Here is a 17,965-nt window from a genome sequence, read left to right as displayed (position 1 = left end):
TATTGCATTCATAGAAAATATTACCTTTGGAAATAATTCTCACAGCTTTCTGAAACAATATCATGAAAGAGACCCATGGTTTGTACTATTTCTGTTTTAACTGATGGAGCACAGACCATATTAAATTCTGAAAGAAAATAGTTGGACACAGCTACAAGAGCTTCCCTGGGCCATCGACTGAACCAATCCATGGTGCACCCTGATATCAGACCAGGAAATTTCAAAGAACGTGCACGGAACTTCTCACCAACCTGAAGAGGGAATAAACGTTTGTTAGCAATATGATTCTTAAGCAAATGTCAATGAAAGTGTTTAATTAATATAAACAGCTAAATAGTCTGTTTTCTTCTTGATCATTTTCTGCTGAGAACACCCTGAAATTTTTTTTCCCCCTCAAATAGAGGTTTGTAAAATTTCTAACATTCAACATTCATGAAATAGGAAGAAAGAAGTTCATTACAAATATATATGGTTTTAATATTTTGAAACATCAAATAATGTATTTTAATTATCAATAAAATATTGTTTTCCAGTTAAAAGCCATGATTTCACAAAAATACATTCACTGATGTGTATTAGGAAAGAATATGCGAGAGGAAAAAATTTTGTAAGAAATTCTTTATTTTTTAAGTATTGTGCTGTTAAGTTCTCATAGCTGTACTCTTACTTTGATTATCTTAGCAATTACAACTAGACTTCCATAATCATTTATGCAACTTGAACTTTCTTAAAAATATAAAACTTTCTCTTACATCACTTTGGCAAGTTTGCTAATGGAAGAAATACAGATATGTAGAAAAAACTTACTGGAGAAAAGCAGAGGACAACATGCAAGTTCTTCTTTGCCCGACTTAAAAAGTACTCATAAAGATTGTCAAAGGTAGGAGGATGCCGAGGCAGCTCTTTTTTCATCACAGGTATTAATGCTTGGGTGATTTCATCCAATTCATCCCGAGCAAATAAACTAGAAATCTTTTTATAAAATAAAAAATTGACAATTAATTGCATGGATGTCATTATTATAGAATTTATAAATATTTGCCTGTTTACCCCTGTATCTCTCTCTCTCTCTCTCTGCATGTACACAGTTTAGACTAAAATTTAGACTTATGAAACTACATTGAAAACTAAGAAGTCTAACTCTGGAAGAGTATAGGACTTGACTGGTGATTGAATCATCATTTAATAAAAGGCTACTGACATACTAACCACAGCTCTTTTTATATTCTCCTGGCTTACACTGAAATAAAGAAACTACATATACAGAGCACTCCTTATTTAAAAACTTGAAGTATTTTAATCACTGTTGATACTACAATGTATTACCAAAATAAAGTAGTGAGAACAAACTCTACAGTACCCTGCCTCTAGAGCACATTGCCTTTCAGTCTGAGACCCTTACCTCTCCTGATGACAGCAGATTATTTACATATTCCAAAAAGGATTCCTCTTTTATCTCATTATCAGTGAAAATAAAGGTGATACCTTGTCCTTCCTGTCCAGCTGTTCTATACAATACTTTCAAATCTTCTGACAGATTGGTTACATTATAGGATCTAGGCGAGATAAGGAACATTACATGTTGATTCAAAACAACTCAAAATACTGCTCTTTTTGGATTATAGTATTTTATAAACGACATTGCAAGCATACTTTGTAAACACACATATTTTTGTGCAGGAATAGCTAACACATGGTCTACCTTTTTCAAATGAAAATAAATCCAGTGTGTTAAACAAACCAGATAAGAGTGTATTGTTTTCACTATTTTTTCAATGGTGACAAAATGAAAATAAAGAAAAAGAAAAAAAGGAGAAAAATATGTGGCCAAGTAAAGACAAAGCAATACCATTAACGTGATTTATATATTTATCGCATTTCTTACCTGGTTAAAGTGATCTGAAATATTTTATAGCCAGCAATGAAGGAGGCTAACTTTGAAAGGCTTTGTTTTCCAGAACCACCAACTCCAACAAGTAAAGCATTTCCATATGCTGTCCGAATAATTCGGGAAACCTGTAGAGGAAATAATAAAGAAAAATATCAGTAATAAACTTAAATATTAGCTAGCAAAATTAAAGATCTAATATGCTTTATACTTAATTTACTATAATACAATGTAAAAAATTTTAAAAGGATACTTGCAGAAAATTTTTCCTCCAAAGAACACTTGTAAATTCTTCAGAAATTTTGAGTGACTAATGAAGAAGCTGCATATAAGAATATAGGATGGATCATCTACACATAGTTAATGTGTACATGAAAGGGGGCATTTTGAGCTCTAGTTAATTTTGAAGACATCATCCTGAATGTGTTTAAAAATATTAATAAAAAGCTTTAGCTAGAAAAACAAACATACTACATTCCTAATTTTAGTAGTCTGAAAGACTTAAACTATGCTTTAATGTGTTGGGGGTTAGGTGTCCTTCTTTCAGTTCTGGCTCACTTGTGGAATTTTTACCCATTAGTTGCGGGGGAAAACCCCTGACTGCTGGTACTTGGTGGGTACTTGCGAAACACAGAGTTCGGCTGGGCACAGCGGGGAAGAGGGGCAGTAAGAAGGGGAGGGTGGGGGCAATTTTGCTGGCTTCTTCAGCTTCAGAAAAGGACACTTGGCTGAGAGCTGTTGCTGCGGAGAATAGAGAATTCGCCGTCACCCAGACGGAGCTGCTGCTGCTTCTTCTCCTTCTCCCCTCTTCGTTGGTGGCCTCGCACCCCCTGTTCTGCCGGGACGTGCAGCAGTGCCAGCCACCGCCATGGAGCTGCTGGTTCACTTCATCCATCGGGCCGGGATCTCGGCTCATTCCTGCCTTTCCAGCTGAGCGTTCCTCAGAGCCCTGCAGGAGTACCGGGACTGACTGCCCCAGGGGGTTTGTGAAGCAAAACCTCTCCTCCATCCCTTCCCGCCTCAGCTGAGAAGGCTGTCACGGGGTCCCTGGCTCTGTTTTGTTGTTAATGCTGTAGTTATTGCTGTTTGTGTGCCTCGTTATACTTACTAGTAAAGAACTTTTATTCGTATCCCCAGATCTCTGCCTGAGAACCCTTGATTTCAGAATTATAATAATTCAGAGGGAGGGGGGTCTACATTTTCATTCCAAGGGAGGCTCCTGCCCTCCCTAGCAGACACCTGTCTTCCAAAACCAAGACATAATGTAATCTTCTAGTCTGTCTACTTGCAACATTTATTTTGTGATAGTTTTCTTACCAAGTCTCCAGACTTAAAAGTTGAATTACAAATTTACTATTCTATTGCTTTTTGACACATCTTCTTTGGGTTTATGATACATTAGTGCACTATTACTTTTAAGATTCTACATTTTATTTTGGTCCACATGTAAATTATGCACAAAATGCAGAAGATTGGCATCTACATCAAGTCTTTGAAATATATTCATTTTTATCTTTTATAAAATTTTAGCTTACTGAACTTTTCCTTCTGAACCTATTCAGATATATTAAAGAAGTCTAAATATGAAATTATGTGGGTGACTAGATTTATTGTCACTTTAGGTAGAAAGGAGTCCTGATGTCACTAATTTTGTAACAAGGATGTTCTGTCTAAAACTTGCCAATAAAAATGGAGTGTCAGAGGCTTTCAAGGTCTTCGGAATTTCATCTAGCATCATGTGAACCATATTTACAAAGAAATTTATTTATTTCTGTTTAAATGCAAAGCAAACAAACATTTACTTAATTTGAGGTCAACTAGAGATGAACAAAACACCTTCTGTTTTTGTTTCACTGCAACTTCTGTGTGTCTTTCAGTAATCAGATCATGCAGTCAAAGCAATTCCTGAGACAACACTACTTAAACCTGAGACACAAACCTCATACTTTGCCTTTATTTCACCCCCATGAATCATATTTTGATTTCAGATTAATTCTTTTCTTATATATTCCTTTCTGAGTAGGAGAACAAATGATTGTTAGTTGAGACCTACACACTACCATAAACTCTACCCTACACATTGATTCTATTGCAGCCCTAATTTATATTTCCTTTCATGTCTCTCATTCAACCAGATTCTACCTCAAGTTGTTTTTGTCCCATCAGGTACAGACACATTTGAAGTGTTCTCTGAATTCTAAATGATTAAAAAATACTTTTATACAGACAATATAAATGACTTTACTTATGGTCTCACCTTTCCCATTGAGGAAAATCTTCATCTGTCTGAATACATAGAAGTTTAAACAGATACTTGAATAAGGAACTTATTATAAAACATGCAAACAGGTAAAATGACTGTAGCTCTTTCTTAGTTCTCGAAAATGACCATGCAAAGATGGCAAAGCAGTTTGGGGTTAAGAATAGGTTTTCACAATGCGCTAAGAATAGCTTGTCCAAATAAGGAACACTGTTATAACAAACAAATATAAAAGTAGCAATAACAAACCTTAATAAGATGTGTCATTGCATCCTTAAAAAACACCAAATCAAGAAACGACCCTCTAATATTTTCATTGTATTGTGACTGATATGCCCGCAACTTGTTACAAAGGAATTCATAGCTTGGAATCTGAAAAAAAAATAAAATAAATAGATCTGTAACAACACTAGTAGGGCACTTAAGAATTTTAAAACTTCCCTGATATTTTTACACAAACTTCAGTCTTATGTGCTGGCCACGTGTAATGATATTATCTTGCTAATTCACCATCATTATTGTAGCTGTGTTTAAGCAGAAATTTTTTGCTATGATTGGAAGAAAAAAAAGAAGCAAGGAGAACCGGAAAAAATAGACCACATTTATATGTCATTATTAAGTCTTATCAACAAATCAACAAATGATTTATTGCATGCTACCCAGGAAAATCTAGATGCATTTTCACACAAAATGTGGTAGCTATTCAACAAAATTTTCTGTATTGTATGAGTTCAGCAATATAAAACACTTAATAATTAAAGAAAAACTTTGGTGCCTAGTATTTGATGTGTAAAATGAAATACCTCCTCATAAATTTTTGGTGCCTGAAGCTCAACATCTTCTGCTTCTTCACCAGTTGCCTCAGGCTCATCCCGTAAAAAATCTACAAAATATGGTTCAGCTTGGAGAACTTCGCTTAAATCTGCCTCCACATATTCCTCAATTGTTTTATCAATAGTTTGTTCAAACCAGACTGTATCTTCAGGTGTATTAAACCTGAAAACCATAAATTAGTAAAAATTTAAAAAAATATTTCTAGTTATGTAGAGAGAAAATAGCTATCTAAATACTAAGAAAAGAACTAAATCAAAACAATAACTTGCAACATTTTAAAGAAAAATACATATTAGACAATACATACTACACTGTAGTCACAGAAATGGATTAGGCAACATTCACAAAAATCAAGTGCTTCCATACTACAAAGTATAATAGTGACATGAAATATAAACCAAAATTATTTTATTTTCCAACTTTCACCAAGAATGACACAACGAAGACCATGTTATTTTTCAGTTAAAAAAGGATGAGAAAGGATGAATGCTTTCCCAAATAACCATGGCTAAGTGAGCCTTATCATCTTTCAGCTTGCAGTAGAACAGCATATTTTATGGTATCATAATACTGCCTATGAAGCAGCAATTGGACAAGGAATAGGGAAAGGAAGTAGCATATGCCACTACAACCTGAAACCATTCTCAACCCTTCTTACACAAAAAATCCATAATTAGCAGAGAGGAATACACATTTGGGTTGAGGGGACTAATTAAAGTCTGGAAACATATACTAGTGACTACATTTCATTATGTAAAAAACTTCATCTGCTTCCCTTGACAGATTCAATTTAATTTTAATACGGATCAGACCTTCGACTACTCTGCTTATGATTATTGGTAAAGCAATGAAGAATGATACTTAGGAGTAACTGGCAAACATAAAAGACAAGAACTACCTCATCCACAGAAAAAGTTAAGTCAAACTGTAAATGCTGAAGTACAGAAAAAAACAATCTCTGTATATTTACTTATTTTTCTTTTCAGTGATACAACTGAGAGGAATGCAGAACAATGTGAAGAAGCCCAGTGCTGCGAATTTTCAAATAAGGCAAGCTAAATTGAAGAACTGTTATAGAGACAGCCTAGATATTCATTACATCACTATTGTTAGAGATCTTTAGTAATGACATTATAATATTAACCACTAGGAAATTTAAAATCAGCATGGAAACAGGGAACGCATGACTACACTCTCTCTTCCTCTTTCTAATACATAACATATCTGTACATGTACATATCCTCTATGCATTTTTAAATTTACCACAACAAATTAAGAACATATATGAACACATCAATAAATGCCAATGATATTGCTCCCAACTTTAAAGGAGAAAATAATACACTATATGATTCTGTATGATACTTTTGCCTTAGTAGGGAGAATCTTAGCTTTAAATTAAAATTAAACATTTTCCCCAGTCTCATATCAACAGCACTCTGCTGCATATAAAAATGTATAGACATAAATTTTAGCAAATATGTAAGTTTGTATAATATAGGATAGTTCAGACAACTAGAAATATCAGCACTGCTAATATTTTGTGGTGGATGGGCTTTCTCTGATCTTGGAGAAATAACTACTTAAGTCAGCAGAAAAGTCTGGCCTTTATTTTTATATTCTTGACACCTGATGGATAATATTTACTTTTACATTTCCTGCATGCCTTTCCTGAGTTCAGCTTATGTATTTTAGGAGACTAGAGAAAGTGAGCAAGATTATGGTTCATACAGGATATTGAAACTGGGGATAACAGCAATCTTCCTTGGCTCTTAAGTTTGTTAAGGCACCTTCTGAGGAAGAGATGGGCTCTGCCAGCTGACTCAGAGCTCTCATGAAAGAAAATGAGGCATTCTAGAAGATACAGGCAGGGATGATAAACAAAACATTTTGACAAAGGTATTTTTTTTTTGGTTTGGAATAGTTTCTAACATTTACATGAAATAGAGGGCAGTTGTATAATCCACCAGTTTTGGCAGTGTGAAATTCATCTCTAAGTTTTATATATCTTGGGGTTTTTTTCTGTTTCAGCTGAATATATGCTGAAGTCCACATATCAGCATATACTTAGGAGGATATCACTTTGTCCATCTTGTATTTTAAAAAACAGAGATGGAACTTCTTATATTTCTTCTATACCTCTTTACACTGACAAGATAATTGAATAACATGATTAAGGTTGACCCTGCTAGAATCATTACACATTTGTCTCGCGTGCTACCATGCCAAATCATCTTCACCAGACTGCATTTATGTAGTCAGTATCTTAAAATAGATAAATTCCATTTTAAGGTTTGCCGCTGTGTTGAATACAGAAAACATTCTGGTCATGGCAGGTAACACCTGATCACTTTTTAATTCAAAACTTTTAGGTGTAACTAGAAGCAAAAACACTAAAATGCCTTCTTCAGTCCATGACAAAATATTTGTCATTCCTTTTACTTTGTGATAGCTTTATAAAGTCAATGAAGTGTAAGAAAATAGACATAACTGTTTTAAAGAGTTAATATTTAAATTTAATACTGCAAGTCTAAAATATTACTTTATAAAAATCATAAATCCTGTTCCTCAGGGCATCAGAGTAAGAAAAAAAATGTATTAATTATAACTTCTCACAGTAGTACTGGGTATATGGCATGCTTTTAGCAGCAGCTATAGTGCTACATCTAGAATTTCACAAGAAATTGAAACACAATGAACAGAAAAATAATAGCGGTCTCCAAGATATACAGGTCATAGCTATATCTGTTTTATGAGTATTTTGAAAGAGATTTATAGGAAATGGGCCAATTTTTAGTCATAAGCATGAAATCCCGTTTTATTTTTCTCTGTGTGGGGAGCAAAGCAATTTTAAATTATCCTATGTGGATAATTTAGGACACCATAAGGTTCTCTTTTCTACAGCGGAATCAGCTGAGTGTGACCAAAGGGGAAAAAAAAAATGTAGGTTAAATATATAATATGTAGATATTTTGATGTTTTCCATTCAGTTACTGGGTTAATCTATTAGTACATACCATGATATTTGTTTGAATAATACCCTAATGCAGACTATATGTAAAATAAAATTTTTCAAATTGGCCTAATAAGATTTATAATATTTAGAAATTTTACAGATGTATGAACATAAATTAAGTAAATGGCTAAACGTACTAAATATAAAATGCTATAATTATCATACCTGTCAGCAATTACTCTGGTACATTCATGTTTAAAAAGTCTTAAGATAACAGTGCTGGTGTTGCATTCTTCTGCCTTTATAGTTAACATTCCTTGCCAAATTCTAGAAAGATCTCGAAGGTTGAAGATATAGTGGAATTTAGATGGTGTGGGTAACATCTTTGCCTAAAGAAAAATATTGTTAATATTCAAATCAGTAATACCGAGAAAAAAATCAGTAATAATAAAATCTATAACTATATAATTAATAACTTTATCATTAATAAATACATTAATCACAATTAAGAAATATTATAATTAACTAATAATAATTAATTAATTATTAACAATTGAAACACCAACTTTATCATTAAACTCACTCAACAATTAATAATTAATAAATTATCAATATGTAATTAATAATTGTCATTAATAATTAATGTATAAGACATACAAATAACAAAAATACTAATTCACAAACATAATACTGAGGGAAAACTCTTTATAAGAAGACACCAAGAGTGTCAAATTATTTGAAAGCAGGATCTCTCACTCAATGTAGAAAACCAAGATTTACATGTAATTTTTTCATGTGTTGCTCTGGTTTTGTAAAGAATTTCACTCCCTATTCTGTAGCTATGGAGATCAAAGCTTTGGGTAACATGAATTAACTTATAAGAATGAATGGACTGATATTTCCATTCATCTGTCTTGTATACTGAAAACTTATAGTTTTCGGATTTAATCTCAAAAACAATGTAGCCCATCCTCTGTTTTTTTAAATCTTTATTTTTCTTTTCCTATTTTTGAGAGGGTGGGGTGTTTGGGTTTGTTTTTTTTTTTTTTTTTCCTGTTTGGGTTTTTCTTATAAATATGATCTTAGGGAATAGTCACCTAAACTAAACTAATAGTCACTCTATTCAGAGATAAAATTTTCCTTGAATTTATACCTTTGTCTGTTGCCACAATATTCTTCCTGTTGAGACCAATTTTTCCACCATATTACATACTTCAGGGTTGAATTCTCTACAGGGATGAAAGTATCCAGTGGCAATAATACCTGAAAATACAAGATGCAATAAACAATTAATCTCAGCTTGTAGGATATAATAAGGTAGGTCACGAGCAAGACAAACAGGTGTTTATTTAAAACATTACTTGGTAAAACATAATTTAAAATTACAGATGAAATGATTTTTTTCTGTTGTCTATGGCTTTTCTGAATTTGTATAGAAACATTGGGCAGTAAGTGAGGCGTTTCTACCATATCCTGTATTGACAGTTACCAGAACCGAGAAATTTAGCAACAGAGAGCATTTCAGACAGTTCAGAGGTGGAATGTTAACCTACACAGAAATAGCAGTGCTCACAGTCTTCCAGGAAATGTAGTTACTTTCTTAGTATTTGTGTGTCCAAAATAAGGAATACAAGCATTTAAAGAGTTTCATTTCTCTTCCACAGCACTATTTTTGCTGTACCACAGGTTCAGTTTTTGTACTGGAAGAACTCTGAATTTGCATGACGAAAGTCAGAAAGAAATCATACTTCTATAAATTTTAAGTCCATTACAAAGAGAAATAAATTGTACTAAAGCAAGAGAAAAAAGTACCAAAAATTTTGTCGATGGATGTGTTGGACGGCAATGTACAATTGAATACACAAAACTGTCTTTTTAAACGCTGGGGAATATCGTTACGGCCTCCTCCAGGATGTATCATTGCTGCTATTATTTGTACATCTACAATTGTAAGGAAGTCTCCAGGTTTATCCAAGCTGTACATTCCTCTCATTTCCATCATCTGACGGACAATTTCATTTGTTATCTGCAAATTTATATAAGTTGTACAAATTAGAAATTTATGCAAGTAAAGAAGAAAAATACACCATGATAACTTATTTTTGTAACTCTACTAATCCATAGAGAAATATTGTTACCTTAATCTAAAAACAGATTAAACTGCCTTCCTTAGTCATATGGAAGATCTTGGTTTATGAGATTTTAAATGGCAGGAAAATTGTTTCAGAGCTCTACTGCCATATAATATCAAGAAAATTTGCTTGTATTCTTTTGAAATAAACAAAATTAAAGAAATTAACTGGGGGAAAAATTATTTTGTTCCTTATTTTGTTGCTGGAAATTCAGCTACAGATGTTCCAGCTATGCTTTTCAGCTCACTCTTGGGCCTCCTTTGAAGCAAAACAACTGATTCTTTTATGCTTCTTTTGGAAAGATTATTCATTCTTCATTCTACTATACAGCCACAGAATTTGCCCCATAGCAAGTGCTCCAAAGATATTCAGCAAGCTTTATGTACGTGCTCACATACCCTACCAAAACCAACACGACATGTGGCAGGCATGTCACTAATCACAAACCACTATCCAATCAAAAATATTTGAGCCATGTCTTGGGGCCATAATGCAAGACCTAGTGGAGGCCTTGAATTTTTAATATCCTTTATTTCTCTCTCCAAGGTGTTGGTCTTTCTCTTGGCAGAACTTTTTTAATTAGTGCTCTCAGATTAATGTCAATCTTGAAACTGATAATATGTTACCTTAGTCCAGTGCTAATTTTTGTTTAGTCTTAAAAAAATAAGGAAGTGGAGGTTATGTAAAATATGGCATCATTATATTACTTGTCTAAAAATTTAGCGCTCTCCTTTTTTGTGTGTGTCAATGTATCAAAATTATAAAGCATTTCCAATAATTAACAGTTAATTTAAATATTTCAGAAGTCCACTGATTCCCACGTGTACATATATAAAAAGCACAACAATTTTCAAATAAGTAGTAAATATTGAAAATGTTTACCTGATCTCCCCATTCATTGATAAATGGCATATTGATATCATCAATAAAAATAGTCATCTTTCTGCCCCCAGGAGGTCCATAAGTACTTCCAACACGTTTGTCCACATAACTCTCTATTGTCCTCTAAAAAGGTAAAGTTAGTTCTCATTTCATATCTAAGGCAAAGGTATTTAAAAGACATTGTTGAATGTCTGCTACGGCACTCAGACATTGATTCCCTCTTTTTGTTAGTAGTTTCATCCTTAATTGTAGTATTAAGGAACCCAGTTCCCGAGGAATCCAACTCCTGTCCTGCAACCAACCTCTGGCTATCAGAAGTTTTTAATAAGTTTTCAGACTTTGAAATTATTATTTCATTATCAGCATTATAATTTCCCAAACTAATATCACTTGTTCAATATTTGCAATACAACTGCAGAGTACATGGAGGCAACTTAGATTCCTTTAACTATGATTTATTTCCCAAGTGTCTTGTGAGGGATGTAATGCAAAATTTTAATATTTTGGTGGCAAGAAAGTGGATGCAACAGAAAAGTAAGATTGATATATAACTGCAATGTTTCTTTGAAGTTCTACAGCTCTACAGTCTTTCTAAAGATACCTAAATAAAAACAGAAAAAAACACCTTACAAGATGGTACCAGATGTTTTCCTTTGATAAGTGACATTTTCTCCATAAAAGCACAAATGTCACCCTATATGAATAGCATGTGCTGTCATAAAGATAAAAGTATCAATAGTATTTTTGAAATTGAAAATAGACACATCTTTTGTCCAATGTTTTTGTCCCATTTTTACAACAGGGTATTGATAAGTATTTTCAGATACAGGCTTACAGAGAATATGTGGTTAAGGTGAAAAAGAGAAACTGGTAAGTGATTACATAAGAAATCAATGACTCTGTACCATGTCTAATGAATCCAAAATCACACAACCTTTCAAAGAGCCTCAGAATGGTGACTCAAAATTAAAAAAAAAAACAACAAAACAATCTTGAATGTAACTCTTTCAAATGATTAGAAGCATTTAACCTGGTTTTTTGCTACATCTCTCCATTGGAAACCAACAGAGTGAACTATGGCTTGAGCTAACTTGCTCTAAGGGAGTCCCTCCTCTGAAGTGCTGCAGGACTGCAGCAGAAAAAAGACACACTACGGTTCTCTCACACACCCTCTGTACCAGAGACAAGCAAGTCTGGAATTTGTTTCCAGGAATGTTCTAAGGACCCATAATATGCTTAGTAAAGGACATTGGGATAGAGATACTGACTGTTCAATAAGCCTTGCATGCCTGAAAGGATGGCTGCCTTGTTCTGTCTCATTTTAATACAAACCATGACCAGAGTTCTTACACATAAGAATACCTGCTGAGAAAAACTCAGCAGCCATTCTGTGACTCTGGATTTTTTTTTTTTTAATAGGTGCATATTCCATTAATTTTTACTATTTTCTTACTAACATTTACATTAGGTTTTTTAAAAAGATGCCCAATTTTGGAATATTCTACAAATAGATTTTTCAATCAAGAAATATTCCAAAATGAATTCCTTTTCCTACCAGAGGCTCATCATCATAAATTCATTGCATTGAATTGGTAATAAAGCAAATTTAACTTACAGAATCACATCCTAGCAACTTAGTAATGTCAAATCATACCAGCATTATAACAGCATTAAAAAACATCCTTTCAATCACTTGAAAAAAATATATACAGCATATTTTTCTATTTATATGGATTTTTACCAAGTTACATTGGAAAGAGAAATTTCTACAAAGTTGTCATGCTAGAGGTCTTTAAAGATTGAATTTCTGATGCTGTAGTTACTCCTGAACTGAAGAATAAAATTACCTAAAGGTTGAAATCTGTTCTTTATTTAACAAAAATATACTATACTAACTATACTATAAAAACTAGATTAACACTATATACTAAAGAATCAGAAAAACCTAATGTATAATCAAAAATCTAAAAAGAAAATCAAAGGTCTTTAGCAAAAAATAAAAAGAAGATTCTTAGAATTCCATAACTACAAAACCACACAGCAATCATGAATATAGATATCTCTATGTGAGTGGCTATATTTTACTCCGATCTGAAAAAATTACTTTAATAGAATTTTCTGAAATATTGAAGTGACTTAGACAAAAAAGGTCCTTTAGAATAGAATTCAAAATCAGAATTAAGTACCCTTTATATACTTAGCAAGGAAATAGTAGGCAAGATTTTTTAAAATCTGTATTTTTACCTGAAACATAAATGGTTCTGTGGCAGATGAAAAGTTTAGACTTTTTGACAAATGCTCTTCTGGGTCATATCTCTTCATATATCCCTTAATCATGACTGTCTTTGCAGTCCCCTGTTCTCCTATGAGCAAAACAGCCTGTAACAGATATTTAAACCACATAAGTAATATCAAAACTTACGTTTATATATGCATAACAGACCTTTTTTTTGAGAAAAAAATAGTTTTTATGTCTATTTTAAAATGCAACATATTTTGATAGGATTTTCATGTCTTCATATGCACTGAAACCATATGTGGTTTTGTGTTCTCCATCCCACACAGATTCTCCAAGAAATTTCTTTGCAAAGGGAAAGGAAGAAACAAGAATGTGCTAGAGGCTTTTGTTCCAATTGCCAAACTTCTTCCAGTTTCCGACACATCAGCTGCAACAGTCTCTTTTAGTGGACGATCCTAAGAAGACTTCCTGTAAATTTCTTCCTTTATGTTTTAAAGTTTTGATCATGCACAAAAATAATTACAGAGGTTCCATGTTAAGAAAATAAAAATAAAACAATATAATGACGCACCTAAGAAGCAACGACTAGAGACAATGATTAGAAGATGAAGAACAATTGTAGCATCCAGTTACTTTTTAAGTAGTTTTCTATTTAGTTTATATATAAATGAAATATATACTAAAATATGTAATCTTGTACTTACTTTCTTTTGCTTTGCAATTGTGTTTATCAAAAACTGAGTTCTGGTATTATCAACATTTGGAACCAGAATAGATGCATAGTCTGGGACATGATCTGTTGGATAAACAAATTCCTGAACTCTTTTACTCCAGTGCTCCCAGGCACCTGAAATTACCAAAAAAACCCCAAATAAACAAACAAACAACAACAACAACAACAAAAAAAAACCCAAAAAAAAACCAAACCAAAAAAATTCTGATCATGTTCAATACATTCAATATTTCATTAATACAATAATTTAAAAACAAATAGATATTTTGGGAAGAATACTACAAAGTATAAAAACCAATAAATTTTCTCAAATCTGTCTAAAATGCACCTAACAAAGGACACTCTTAGTCATGATCTAAGTAATTATTCTATATTTATTTATTTATTTATTTATTTATTTATTTATTTTTAATTATTTAATTAATTATAATTAGTAATTATTCCATGAGTAATTAGTCTATAATCCTACTAAATGTAGATATATTTATTAAACTTATATATACTTATCTAAATGAAAACCCCAAAGATTCTCACACTGCTGGTGAAAAATTACAGAACATGAAAATATGTATTGCATATATGCATACTAAATCAATGCTGCTGGCAAAAAACCAACTGGATCTGTATATGAGAAAAATTAATTTCTTCAGAAGAGAACATACTCTCTGTCATAACAGTAAAGTTTTTGTGACAATGGTTGCGTGTGCTAGTTAAACTAAAAAACTTGTTCTAGAAAATAGCACACTATTCAAAATATCAAGAATCAAAATATCTCACTATTCTTATAATTCTATAATCTTTCAGATTTATGACCGGTTATTAGATGTGAGTAATAATTATTAAGCAAAATTAAAATAAGATTTTATTCCTTTAACAAAAACTATCAGATGTAAGAAAATTAAACATAAAATAATATTAAGCTAGACTAAACTAGCCTAAGCATAAATTATCTACAAACTGTAGGCTGGCAAAGTTAATAGAAAAGTAATTTGTAAGAAGCAAATTAAAAAGAAATAATAAAATGTTAGCAAAGAGCACTCTATCTCTTGTCTCTGACTTCTCACATTCACAGATGTGCTGGTACTACAATGTCAAAAAACCTCAACTCATAGGGCTGTACAATAAGGACTAAAGCAGTAACAGAGCTTTAAAATGACAGTTTAAAAAACAATATTGGTTCTTTTTCTTACCACGATCACTAACATAAAACTCATACATCGTTTGATTGCTGCCACGAGGGATTTTCGGTAAGTCTAATTTATTATCATGAGCTCTAATGAAGGCTTCAAGTTTATCTCGACTGTCCAGCTCCAGAAGGGCACCTAAACTCCACATTATTGCAAAGTTGAACAATTTATGCAGAAGATTTGTAGCTGATACACCACGTTCTTCCTTCAATGGAATCAAGCCCTCCAGAAGATTAATGGACTGAAAATATTTTAAAATATGCATTTAGAAAATATTGCATAATATCTTTTTATTTACCTATATATGTATACACATGTGTTATTTATATATATTCAAAATTTAAATCAATACAGATTACAAAAAATCCAAACAAAAAATTCAGAAGAACAAACCAAATAAAATTTATTAAAGATAGCTATATGAAACTAAACAAAATTTTCAAAATTACATAGGCAATTTGATCATCAATTATCCTTTTAAATTATGCCTACAAAATAAATGTCATTTATGAGCTAGGGTAACAAAACAGATTTTTAAGGGGCTTTATAATATTCAGAATAGGTGATGCCTAGCCATTTTTTTCCATTTTTAAGCATGGAAGAATTTTCAGCATCTGTCTGATGTATTTATCTCAATTATGGTACAATTCATGTATCTATTACATTAACGTCTATTTTTTCAGTTTTAAAAAATAGATTAAATTATTCTATTATGTGATTGCTTCACTCTGTTTCCAAGGAACTAGAGTTCAGATTCTAGAAAAATAGTAACTTGTTATCTACAATTCTGTAGTGTTGCTTATGAATTCGGTTGTTTGACTGTCTTAGGTAACCCCATTTGTACTCCCCTTCTAAGCAAGGCAGTGCACAGCATACTTTTCCAAAATCTATCTTTTTAACAGTGAAAGAGATTTTCAGTCAGCTCTTAGCATTAGTACTCTTTATGCTGTCTTGCATCTCATACTTGGAGTGGGAAGTAATACAGTAACACATACTTCTAATACTTGCCCAGCATCTCATTTGCAACAGTGGCCAAAAGTGGAGAAGAGTAAAAGAAAAAAATCTCTCTTGGCTTCTGGTGGTGCTGGGGTACTATTTCCTGTTGGTACCCTCTCTGGCTTGGGACTTTCTGAACAACACACACTTTTTCTGCTTTTATAATTCCATGTGTTTTTTTCCACCCTGAAAATAGCAAGACTGGTCTTGAGCTTACATAAATTTTATTGTCTATTACAACCTTTGGCAAGATGTCCCATAGGTCTGCTACTCATGGCATTGAACCGTTTGTTTTCTTCCTGTGTGAACTCCTTCACACTTACCTTCACTGAATTTCATTTGCCATTTTATTACCTATTTATTCAGCCTCATAAAATCTGTCTACAGTTCTTCATGGTTAGTTGTTTTGTCCTTAACACCCTGAATAATCCAGTATTGTCAGTGAATTTCTTCACCTAAAACTTTTCCAAATTGTTTATGAACATTTTGAACAGCACTGATCCCAGCAAAGGTGCTGCAGGGTGAACGATAACTTCTGTCCTTCCTAAAAGCTGATAATCCAGTCATACATTTCCTACCTTTCAATACATTATTTTATCTGGAAATGAAACTCCTACCTTCTGCTATGACTATTGAGCATCCTGGTAAAGAACAATGTCAAACACCTTTAATCCTTCATGCAGACTGTATCAATCAGATCTCCTTTAGCTACAAGTTCACTGACTTTTCCAATAGGCTTGTAAAGCAGGATAACTTTAAACAAAAGACTGGTGTTGAATATCCTAAGGTAAATGGCATTTGCCTACCTAATGAGGTGGGCCAGATGATGCACAAAGAGTTAGAAAGTCAGCAGAAATTACAAGGAGGAAAGCAAAGGAGAGATCATATTTATATTAAACCATTATAAAGCTACTATACATGAATAGGCAACTTAAACTGTGAATGCCAACGAATGGCACATAATCAGGTACATGTACATGTTTGGATGAACATCCAAAAGTGAGCTTTGGAACTCAAATACAAGTCTACCAGATGCAACTGTTTTGTTTTGGTTGTAATTTTTGAAAATGCATGAACTAAATAGAAGCAGCAACTCCTGAATTCTACAATTGCTAAAGAGACATAAGACCCAACAAATCAGGAAGCTGATAAGGTTTCTGCACAGAGACCATTTACGGCAAAGCTGGGATTTTAATGTATAAGTAGGGTAAAAATCTCTGGTGTCTCTGGCTCTTAGATAACACAATCAGGGAGGCCTGCTAAGAGTAATTTACTTTGCCACAGATGTAACAGAAAGTTACTAGTGATTTTCATTGTCACAAAGAAACATTCAATACAGCTTAAATCAGGAAAATATTTCCCTGATCAAGCAGCATAAATAGAGCACTGACTTGCTGACACTTCCTAACAAGTGCTAATCAAAAATAACAGAAACTTTTGATCACAGGAAAAATCTTCTATGAAGACAAGCTTAGTTAGTCAGAGGTTTCACAGATAAGAAATACAGAAGAAAAACAATAACTCTCTCAAAAATGTTGTCCATTACACATCATAAAGTGGTTAGTTCAATTGTTTTTGCTTGGGGACTTTAATTCTAAAAATACTCTAATTGCATTTGATACTGCACAGTTAAGCTCTCCAGCATTTACTGTGGCTATTGGTTTGCAGTAGAATACTTCACAGTCTAGAAAATCTGAAACTCACCCTCTAATGAACGGCAAAAATCTATTGGGTGCAAATTCAGTAATCTAACATTAAACTGGAGTGCTATCCAGAACATTATCTTGTCTAGACTCTTTTCAAGGGCACCACTAAATTTTTTATGAGTGTGTCAAAATAAAAGGTAGATTACATTGAC

General features: G+C 32.8%; 1 protein-coding gene across 1 annotated transcript in view; it reads right to left on the bottom strand.

Annotated features, from left to right (window-relative positions):
* DNAH8 (dynein axonemal heavy chain 8) overlaps window positions 1-17,965 on the bottom strand; it is a 125,471-nt gene that overhangs the window by 42,878 nt on the left and 64,628 nt on the right. Inside the window, 13 exon segments of the mRNA XM_058835725.1 lie at window positions 25-251; window positions 808-972; window positions 1,403-1,556; window positions 1,886-2,016; window positions 4,398-4,520; window positions 4,952-5,144; window positions 8,164-8,327; window positions 9,092-9,201; window positions 9,751-9,964; window positions 10,953-11,075; window positions 13,197-13,331; window positions 13,896-14,038; window positions 15,115-15,352. Coding sequence (XP_058691708.1) covers window positions 25-251; window positions 808-972; window positions 1,403-1,556; window positions 1,886-2,016; window positions 4,398-4,520; window positions 4,952-5,144; window positions 8,164-8,327; window positions 9,092-9,201; window positions 9,751-9,964; window positions 10,953-11,075; window positions 13,197-13,331; window positions 13,896-14,038; window positions 15,115-15,352 — 2,120 coding nt within the window.

The sequence above is a fragment of the Poecile atricapillus genome, chromosome 3 (assembly GCF_030490865.1).
Source record: "Poecile atricapillus isolate bPoeAtr1 chromosome 3, bPoeAtr1.hap1, whole genome shotgun sequence".
NCBI lineage: Eukaryota > Metazoa > Chordata > Aves > Passeriformes > Paridae > Poecile > Poecile atricapillus.
Note: the sequence above shows the minus strand (reverse complement) of the source record. Positions and strands in the feature narration are given on the sequence as shown.